Source organism: Halichoerus grypus, chromosome 11 (genome assembly GCF_964656455.1).
Source record: "Halichoerus grypus chromosome 11, mHalGry1.hap1.1, whole genome shotgun sequence".
Taxonomy (NCBI): Eukaryota; Metazoa; Chordata; class Mammalia; order Carnivora; family Phocidae; genus Halichoerus; species Halichoerus grypus.
In genome coordinates, this window is record NC_135722.1 from 40,008,659 (window position 1) to 40,018,504 (window position 9,846).

The following is a 9,846-nucleotide window of genomic DNA, read 5'->3' on the forward strand; positions in this document are numbered from 1 at the left end:
GCCCTTTTCGGCACTTGAGCACCTCAGGAGGGGAAGAGGAAGGGAAGCTTCAGGGGGAGGCCACCCAAGGCAATGTGAAGTTGGCCCTCAGCATTCAGAATGTTCTGGGACCACTCCTTGTGGGGCCTCCCCATGAGAGCATTTAGTGATGAGAGGCAGGGAGGGATTAGGAGTCAGGAGGCCCAGCTTCTGGTCCAGTCTTGTGGTGAGTCCGTGGCCTGACGGGGAAGGGTCAGACCAGAAGTCTCAGCAGTCCTCGCCTTGACGTTCCGTCTTGCCATCAGTTTGTAGGATTTCCCTCTTTCCTCCGGATGTACTCACGGTTGGCAGGGTTGAGTACCTGCCATGTGCCAGGCATTGTGCTAAGCCTCTCCTTCGATCCACACAACCACCCTATGAAGATACTCACCCCCAGATGAGGAAATGAAGCTCAGAGACCTTGAGGGACTTGCCCAAGGAGTTGAAGCTGTGTCAGAGCCAGGGTTTGAACCCTTACGGTGCAAGTTCAGAGCCTTTGTTCCCTGTCACCACTGTGGACTCATCTGGGCCACACCAGGAGCTCTAGGTGTCTGCAGAAGGGAGGGACAGAGAGTGTGTGCATGGGGGGGGGGGCGGTTCGTGATTTTCAGCAGGTGTCCCCCAGCCTGGTGCCCTGCCAGCCTGAGGGTGGAAGGAAGAGGTTGGCCTGCTTGGGCCAGGCTCTCGGAAAGTGTGCATTAGAGACCCCGCGACTGAAGAACCACAGGGAAATGCTCCAGCCACGTCCTTTGTAAAGGCCACAGGGACCTGTTGGGGCCACAGTAGGGTGTGTGGATTTCTCCTGGAGATCTGAGTGTGGTGACACCATGCCAGGCCACGGAGAGGCCGGGGAGAGGCCCTGTTCCTCCAGGCTTTTGACACCCCCGTAGGTGTGAGATAGGCCTTTAATGCTTTTTTCAGAGTGCATCCACATTCCCGTTTGCCCTCCTGTTAGGGTAAATCCTCATTAGGAGGTGGGTATGACCATTCTGTTTTTAGGTTAAAAAAATGAGACTCATGGAGGCTGAGAGCAAGCGTTACTCAGAGTGACTCAGTGAATGAAGGGCAGGGCCAGAACTGACCCCAGAGTCCTCTTTGCTCAGGCCTTTTGCCCTATCAGAGCAGAGACCCAATCTAGGGGCCAGCATGTGTCTGGCAAAACTTTCTGGAAGTGGTAGGAGTAAAGAAAGGGTGGGGCCCGGGGCCCAGGGCCCATGAGTCCTAGAAGCTGAGGGTCCCCCAGCAGCGGCCGCATTGCCCTAGCCCCCTGCTCAGCTGCTCTCTGTCTTGTCAGCCTGCCATTCCCTGTCGTGTGCATAACAGACATGCCCACTGCCTGCTACCCAGATGTGGGCTGGGATCCGGCCAGCCCCTCACTGTGTCCTGTGCTTTTTGCCAGCCCAGGCAGTGACTGACCCGTGACCCAGCGTGCAAAGAAGTCTGGAGCCAGGGACCCAGTGGAACCAGTTTCTTCTGAGAAGATTGATCTTTCTTCCCCCAAGGAAACCCCTTCCAGCTCAGCAGGGGTTCTGGCTGGAGGAAGGAGCAGCCCGCCAACTGTGGGGAGTTCACCATAGGGCTAGGTCCTAACAACCACCTACCCCCCCCGATTTGTTTTAGTTCAGACTCCTTTTTACATATGACAAAGGCACTTTTGATACACACTGTAAAATACTGACGCTGTATTTTAGAATCAGAATATATTTTATAATGTTCACCTCAAGGGCTGAGTGGCTGGAAAAGGTGAGGATGCAGGATTTGGGAGCTGCACATACAGATTCAGGTACCGTGTGGGTGGTAGGTGTGTGTTAGGGAGAAGGGCGGGGCAGGCAGAGGCCAGTCCAACATCCAGTGAACTCAGGTGAAGGTTGGATTTGATATGTGCTTCCAGTGGAGCCCAGCATTGGGCTCATTGGCGTGCTATCTGGGGGAAGAGGGGTCCTTAGCTGCAGAGGTCAGCTGTCCCTGACCTAGCCAGATGACCAGCTCTGAACGGGGAAGCTCCACCAGGCTGCCATTTGGAGCCCAAGTCTGCGCCTTGGCCCTTGGGTTTGGTTTAGGGGCAGTAGTGTATTTAAGAGCTTGGCTCCCAACCTGTTCATGAGGCTCTCTCAGCAAAGGGCTCTTCTTGGGAAAAACAGAACAGTTTGCTTTAATTAAAAAATATATATATATACATTTTGAAATACAGAAAAGGTGAGAGGAAGCACCTTTTGTTGTATCCTAAGCAATAAACTTCACACTGGGTGGCGTCTACCTAAAACTCCCTGACTCCACACTAGGCTGTGATAGGGCTTTGCTGCCTGCCCTGGAGCACCTAGGTCAGCTTCTTCAGGACATGGGTCTGGTGGCCAGAGGGCAGGCATTGTGCCCCCAACATCCCTGATGGAAGGCAGTAGGATTTGGACTTGACTTCCAGTCTCCAGTGAGGATGGGGCTGCCAAGCCAGGCGCAGTGTTTGTGGCCCTTTAGTTAAGTCATGAGCTCATGATATTCTGCATACAGAAAATGATGTTTTAAGGAAAAAAAAAAAAAACCTCCATTGGGTGGGGCCACACTTTAAATGAAAATTTGTCTTTGACTATGGTCGGGAAAAAAAAAAATCTTAACTATATTTAGACATTGCTGTCTATTTTTAACTAACTCCATATGCTGCCAGGATCAACTTCATGACATTTGCCAAAATAAGATTTTATTTTTGCCTTTATAAGATTTTGTTGGAAAAATGAAATGAATATTTTGCAAGAAAAAGTTAATTTAAATAAAAGTGTAATGGTTTGCAAAAAAAAATGTGATGTACAGATTAAAATATTAACCTGATATGCTTCCTGCTTCTTGCTGGCTCTATCCTCATAAGTGGCCTATATTAGTTTTTTTCCGTTTCTTTAGAAAATCCCCAGTGTCAGCTCTCGATCTTGCTTGTGTTCACCTATGAAAAGTTTCTCCTGCTGACAGTTCTTGACACTTGATTGACTTCGGAGGCCCTGGGGGAAGAAGGCCTGTGCTTTTGGGCCCTTGGCGGGGCTTCAGCATTTGCTCACAGTGGCTGCCCACCTCCACCCCAGTCGAGGGGCCTCCGGGCTGTGGACTCCCGCGTGGGGTTGGTTTGGCAGGCAGACTGCAATCCAGGATAGCAAGAGGGACGCCAGGGGACCCTTTCCAATCCACACGCCGCCAGCTCGTTCCAGTGAGGTGGGTTAGTGACGGACCATTGCAAACTGGATTTGTATTTAATTCATTTTGACTTGTGATGTAGGCTTAAAACAGAAGCCAAGAGGCCAGTTCAGCTTGGGGATGTGTGTATTTCCAAGTTTGTTGTTACGGCAGTTTTTCTCTATTGCCAAGAAGAGCACCGAAGGTTTAGAGGGAGTTTCCAACTATTTAAACTGGGGAGAATAGATTCCAAGGCATTCTGAGCAGGGAACACTGCTGCTTTTTAGCTACTGATCTCTTTTTGAATTTTAAAATAAAAAAACTCCCTGGTTTTAAGCATTATTTGGAGATCTCTCCGTAACAGATGAAAGAGGTTGGGCAGGGGAGGGAGGCATGGGAGAGCAGAGATTCCTCAATAACTGAGTGCAAAAGTTAAAAAATTAAAAAAAAAGATACAGGAACCAGTACCCCCTGCACACAGGGTGGCCATCGGGAGACGCAGCCTTTTTTTTTCAGCGAAAACATGTCCACGTTTTTCTTCTGTTTGTTGGTCTCAGTTTCTGTTTCGCACGTACAATCCTGTGTAGGAGGGAACGAGGCGGCTCTCTGTTCTCTCCAGCTCCAGCCAGGAGAAGGGGTAGTCTCTTCTGTAAGAACTGTGACCCAAACTTCAGTCTACAGAGAGCATGACAGGCCCTCAACTCAGACTCCATGAAGAGCACGTGTGGTTTGGAAGAGGCATGCTCCAGCCACGTCATGTGTAAGCAGGCAACAGGGCCCGTTCTCCGCCCTCTCAAGAGGATTCGTTACTTGAGGTAAGATGGGGCCACCTGTAAAAGCACGTGCCAACTGGGGACCTTCCAGGTGGAGACCAGTCCGGAAAACCCCATGTGGCCTAGTGATTCCAGCTTTGCTTCTTAACAGGGGCACAGGGCCTGAGCAGAGGTTGATTGATTGATTGATTTTTGTTTTTTTTCTGAGTGGAGTTTTAAACAATGGGATCGTGATTGACAAATGTTGCTTCTCCTGCATCCATTTGTGACATCCCCTCCCAAGTTATAACTTTAAATTGAGTTCAGGATGTCTATCTAATTTTAGCAGGAACAATGGGAACACTTTAGGATCTAGTATGCAGTGAGGGTTAGGGATAATTCCCACTTTAGCTTCCTGAACTGCCCAGGTCCTCAACATGTCCAGGGCGTTGTTTCAGTGATTAAAGCTGAGTTGCACCTGCATTTCTGAGTGCACGTGAAATAGAGGTCCCCAGACTAGTGTAGATGCTGAAAACCTTCTGTTTGCTCCCCATCATCTACTTCCCTGCCTGCCGTCATGGCTGGCTGTGAGAGTAGAAATTTCCCTGAGCCTGTTTGCCTCCCTCTAACCCCTTGGCTGTGGTCTTCCGTTACACTGGGTTCTCTAGAATTTTCCTGGCTATTAAAGATTATAGCCCAAGGCCAGGGAAGCCTCTATCTGCCCAAAGTCAGTTTGGGGATGGCAGGGGTGGGGGTGGATGTGGACCCTGGCTCAGCTAGAGAAGAACCCATTTTGGGCTTTGGAATTTTCCTCTACCCGTGGTTACAGGACTCCATGGCAAGTCCTTTTGTGTTCGCACCAAGGGTGAGAAAGAAGCAGCAAATTATTTGTCTAATCCACAAATCACATTTCTGAGACATGGTAGGCAAATTCTGGGAGCCCCCTGCTTCTGATTCAGCATCAGACGCCGGGATGCTTGAGGGACTTTGCCCATGTGGGTTTCGTGCCGTTATGAAAAGAACAAAGAGACAAGGCTGGGGGGTTGGGAAAAAATGGCAGCCCTTCCCGGCCCAGTAAACACACCATTGCTTTGCTGCCTCCACTCCAAAGGCTATCGCTTTCATTGCTCTCCGAGCAAAGAAACCTTTCTTCAGAGCGAGTGGCGGGGTACAAAGGCAGAGTACAAAATGTGTGCACATCACAGTCCCTGCAATTCTGTTTGAACAAGCATATTGATTGGGTCTGACCCTGTTACATTTTTTCCCTATTATTTGAAAAGGTGCATCTAAGTGTAGTGAATTGAACCCACAGAGCTGAACTTTCCATGAAAACTTCTCGAGATATTTCTTTAGTTCAAAGCTTTTGAATTTTAAAGGGCATTTTTAATATGAGTCTGTTGAGTATTCTCTGCCACAGCCCAACAAGGGATGTTAAATGCAGATGAGGCTGGAGCCAGGGCGCAAGTGGGGGTGGACTTGCTGTGAAGGGTGCAGGTCATGGTTGGAGGGTGCGGACGAGCCCCAGAAGGGCTGGGCTTTGGAGCAGCCCCTAAAAAAGGATCCTAAAAAGGACCCCTGTGAGCTCACTGGGTTCAGCTTAGGGGTCAGAGAAGAGGCTCCCCAGCTGAGCTTCTCAAAGGCTTTTACATGGAGAGCCAGAAAAAGCACTTGCTAAGAGCTCCTCCTGATAAATGAGGGTTTTAGCCTCATGAAGGGGCTCCTGACTGCTCGGCTGCTGGCTTTCTCCCACACTCTGCTTTAGAACTGAGAGGGAATGAGACACAGTCCCTCAGCTGAGGTCACAGAGTCAGACACGAGGCTCCCATTGTCCTCAGCCCTTGGGTTGACGTCACTAATCAGTCGCAGATGCTTTGCCAGAGCCCTGAGCCGCATCTCGATCCTTAACTGTCTTGATATCTTGGGGCGTTTTGCTAAATCTGTGGGCTATAGCAGTGGTTCCTCTCGCCATCCTGGCCCTGGGCCCTGGAAGCTTCCACAAAGTCTCATTTTCCCCACACATAGCAGGGGTTCTCCTCGCCCCCTGAAGGCTCACAGCCCCCTTTGAGTCCCTGGCTCACTGTTGGTCCAAATCCCTGTTTGCCTCTGGAGGCTTCTTGGATCTAGAGAACATCTCCTTCCTAGACCTCGAATCCAGGTTCAGAGGCAGACTTGTCTCTGGAAGGAGCTAGAAAATTAGGTCCTATGCCAGGAGAATGTAGACTCTGGGCATCTCAGCAAAACCCGCTTAGTGTCCTTGCCAAATCCCCAGCCTTAGAAGACTGTGGCCCATGGAGGTCAAAACAGGGTCTGAATCACATTAATAAGCAGTTCTTTGGGTATCTTCTCTGCCCAGAGTTGCGGGAAGACCAGCCCTCCTCAGATTCCTCCTGCCTAATTCTGGGAGCCGGCAAAGGGGTTTCCCACACACGCCAACATCTTGCTTTTACTTTCAGGCCTTCTTGCTGTTACCTGTGTTTCCTGGGACCACGTGAGACAGGTGGGCACACATGAGGGCCCAGTGACAGTAACTGCAGCTTTCGGGGCCTCTGGCCCCTTCTGCCCACCGTGCGGGGCATCTGCCCAGGTCCTCCCTGGTCTTTTCAGGGCGTCCCCAGGCATATCTCACATGAGCTCACAATAGTCCTGTCAAGTTGGAGCACTTCTACTTACAGCTTCTTGCTGCCTCCTGGCCATGAGGCCACTGCCCCTGTGCCTCAGGAGAGATGCCTAGCTTGTAGCCCCCTCCCCAGGCTGCAGAGCCCTGAAGTGCCAGACAGGTGATTGTCTCTGTGGATCTTTCCCTTGCCAACCCTCCCCACCCCTCCCAGGCTGCATCTGTACATGAATGGAAGATCTTTTGCTCTCTAATTTTGTGTCTCATGGGCCCCAAAGCAGGGCTGTGCATGCTCTGGTTCACTCTGGGGAGAAGCTTCTTCAAGCTTCAGGTCCTCTGTCCATGGGGACTCACATTCTCTATGTCTCCTCCAGCTGGCCCCAGACCATGTCTTATTTCTCATGATTCTGCAGTCTGGACTGGGTTCAGCTGGGCAGATTTTCTCCATGCAGTGATTGTAGGTGTGGGATGTGCAAGGCGGGGGTTCTTCCCTCATGTGTCTGGCACCCCAGCTGGGAGCTGGCTGGGCATCTCCATCTTTCCACACAGTCTCTCCAGGCAGGTGCTTGGTCTTTCTGACAGCAGGAAGGTCTCAGGGCAGTTGGACTCTGGATCTGAGCTGCCAGCTCTGGGATTGGCATAGGGTCACTTTCTCCACATTTTCTAAAGAAGGCAAGGCTCAGGGCTAGCCAGATTAAAGGGGAGGGAAATAGACTCGGCCTCCTGAAGGGTGGAGTGTGGCATGCACAGACCGGAAGGGACGGCATGGACAGTGGCCATCTTTGGAGACTATCTAGCCCAAGATCCTCTCCTCGTTCTCCTACAGCCACACTGAAGCATTTAAGAGCCCGTGTGGCTCCCTCCAGCTTTCTTTTCCTCTGCAGTGGCCACCTGGGAGCCACATATTCTGAAAAGTGCAGCCACAAGATGCAAGCTAACGGGTCCTAAGTCCCCACTTGGGAGGGGCTGCCCAGGAGAAGCCCCGAGGTCTGCAGCTAACTTCGAGGGAGTGAGAAATAATGATTTATCCCTCCCCTGGGATTTTAGGCTTTCTTTGATCTGGTCACATAATCTAGCCTACCCAGATGGTAGGTATTATTATTCCCATACTACACACGAGAAAACTGAGGCACAATGGCTCCATGACTAGTAAGCAACTGGGTAGAAATTTGAGCTTGTATCTGACTCCAGAGAGCTTTTTTTTTTTAAGATTTTATTTATTTTTTTTGACAGAGAGAGACATAGCGAGAGCAGGAACACAAGCAGGGGGGTGGGAGAGGGAGAAGCAGGCTTCCCGCCGAGCAGGGAGCCCGATGCGGGACTCGATCCCAGGACCCCGGGATCATGACCTGAGCCGAAGGCAGACGCTTAACGACTGAGCCACCCAGGCGCCCTGGAGAGCTTTTAACCATTATATTGGTTGCTGTTACCTTGGAAAGAGGGGTTGTCCTATGGCCCGGGATTCTGGGTCACTTGAAATACAGTTGCATCTGGTAAGAACGGTGAGCTCATGGATAGCCTGCGGAGAGGCCTTCGGGAGAGGCCCAACACAGCGCCTACCGAGCAATATGTGCTCAGCACACGGAAGCCGCCACCGTGGCTGTGACTGGACAGTGAGCGTCTCCTGGGACCCCATGGAGAGCTGTGACTTTGGCATGCTTGACCCAGCCCTCTGTCCCTGGACTTTGGGGCTCAGAAACCAGATTTGTCAGCAGCAAGAGTTGGGCTGTTTCTCAGGGCAACAATCACACTCACTGGGCTCAGAAGACAGATGGAGAAAACTGGGTGAGAACCTAACTGCCAGGCCGCTGGTGTTCACTGACACACACCCCCTTCCCGAGGCCATGTCTTCCTTGGAAGGTTGCCTGGTAGTCTTGAGACCAGCGCAGTCTTGGACAATCCTGGTGTCCCTGAGCAGCATCAGCTGAGGTCCTGTCTCCACTGTAGGATGCTCCCATCCCGAGACCTCATGCCCATGTTTCTGGAGCAGGGCTTCCTCTCTCAGGACAGAATAAGATGCACCAGCCCTCAGGTGCTCCCTTCCTCTGTGACTGTGGCCAGCCGGTCTCCTATTAGTAGGTTGACACCATGGAGAGGAGGCAGTCAGGAGGCAGAGGTAATAAGCACGGGCTCTGGAGCCAGGCGGCCTGGAATCTAACCCTGGTTGCTCCATTTGGTCAGCTGTGACCTTGGGCAAGTTACTTAACCTCTTCATGCCTCAGTTTTCTCACCTGTAAAATAAAGGTTTATATTAGCGACTAACCTCAGTAGAGTTGTTGTGAGGATCAAATGTTATTACACAGAAAATGCTAAGCACAGTTTCCGGCCCCATAGGAAGCATTAGAAAAAAAAATATGTTATTCACCTGCGTTTAAGTTATGATCATTTAATACATATCACACTCTTATTCTTTGTGTACTTACTCATTGCCTGTCTCCCTCACAAGAATATATGCTTCATGAGAGCAAGGGTATTGTCTTGTTCAAATTATCTCTAGATAATTTGCCCAGAATGATGTCTGCCACAAGAAGGGGCTAAGAAATAATGTGTTGAACACTGAATGAGAGAAAGAAGTCAAGGCTTGTTGGCCAGGGAGCCTCCTCTCTTCTTCAGATGACTTTGGCTATCTCTGCTCTGCTCTGTTAGGGGTTTTATACTCTAGCCCCCGGAGAGCATCGCTATTACCCTCTTTATAAGTTCCTTGAGTAGTAGGTAAGAGGAGAGAGTGTGGAATTCAAAGCTACCCTTATTAACTCTGACCTTGGGCAAGTTCCTGAACCTCCCTAAGCTTCTGTTTCCTCCTCTGAGAGATGGGAATCATAGTACCCCCCGTCCTAGGTGATCGTGAGGGCTGGATGAGATCACGCTTGGACACTGTTGCTGGTGTGGGAGCACTCAGCCCGTGTTCACTCTGCTGCTTTGCCCTCATGTGTGATCCTTACTGTGAACAGCGGGGCTCCAAGTGCCTCTTCCACATTTCTACCATCTCCTTTCCCTGGTTTGGCAGGATAAACAGGTTCAGGGTCATCTGTTATCCCCAGTCTGCTGCCCTCCACTGTCTGTCTGCCATTTTATTTATTTTTTAAAAGATTTATTTATTTGAGAGGGGGTGGGTAGGGGCAGAGGGGGAGAGTATCCAAGCAGACTCCTGCTGAGCCCGACGCGGGGCTTGACTTCACGATCCATGAGATCGGGACCTGAGCAGAAACCAAGAGTTAGGTGCTCAACCAACTGAGCCACCCAGGCGTCCCTGTCTGCCATTTTAGACAGGTGCCTGCAGCAGGTGAAAACTGCCCAGGGCTTTTGAAG

At 50.8% G+C, this 9,846-nt stretch overlaps 1 protein-coding gene across 10 annotated transcripts in view; it reads left to right on the top strand.

Annotated features, from left to right (window-relative positions):
* PLEKHA7 (pleckstrin homology domain containing A7) overlaps positions 1-2,838 on the top strand; it is a 209,604-nt gene extending 206,766 nt beyond the window's left edge. For 9 of the 10 annotated variants that reach the window (XR_004919342.2, XM_036098636.2, XM_036098638.2 and 6 more), the window contains one exon: positions 1,418-2,838. Coding sequence is in view for 4 of the 10 variants with exons in the window: in XM_036098638.2 (XP_035954531.1) it covers positions 1,418-1,440 (23 nt within the window). In the remaining 6 variants the exon portion in view is untranslated. The remainder of the gene's footprint in view (positions 1-1,417) is intronic. The other variant, XM_036098640.2, reaches the window with a different exon arrangement.
* The last annotated feature ends 7,008 nt before the right edge of the window (positions 2,839-9,846 follow it).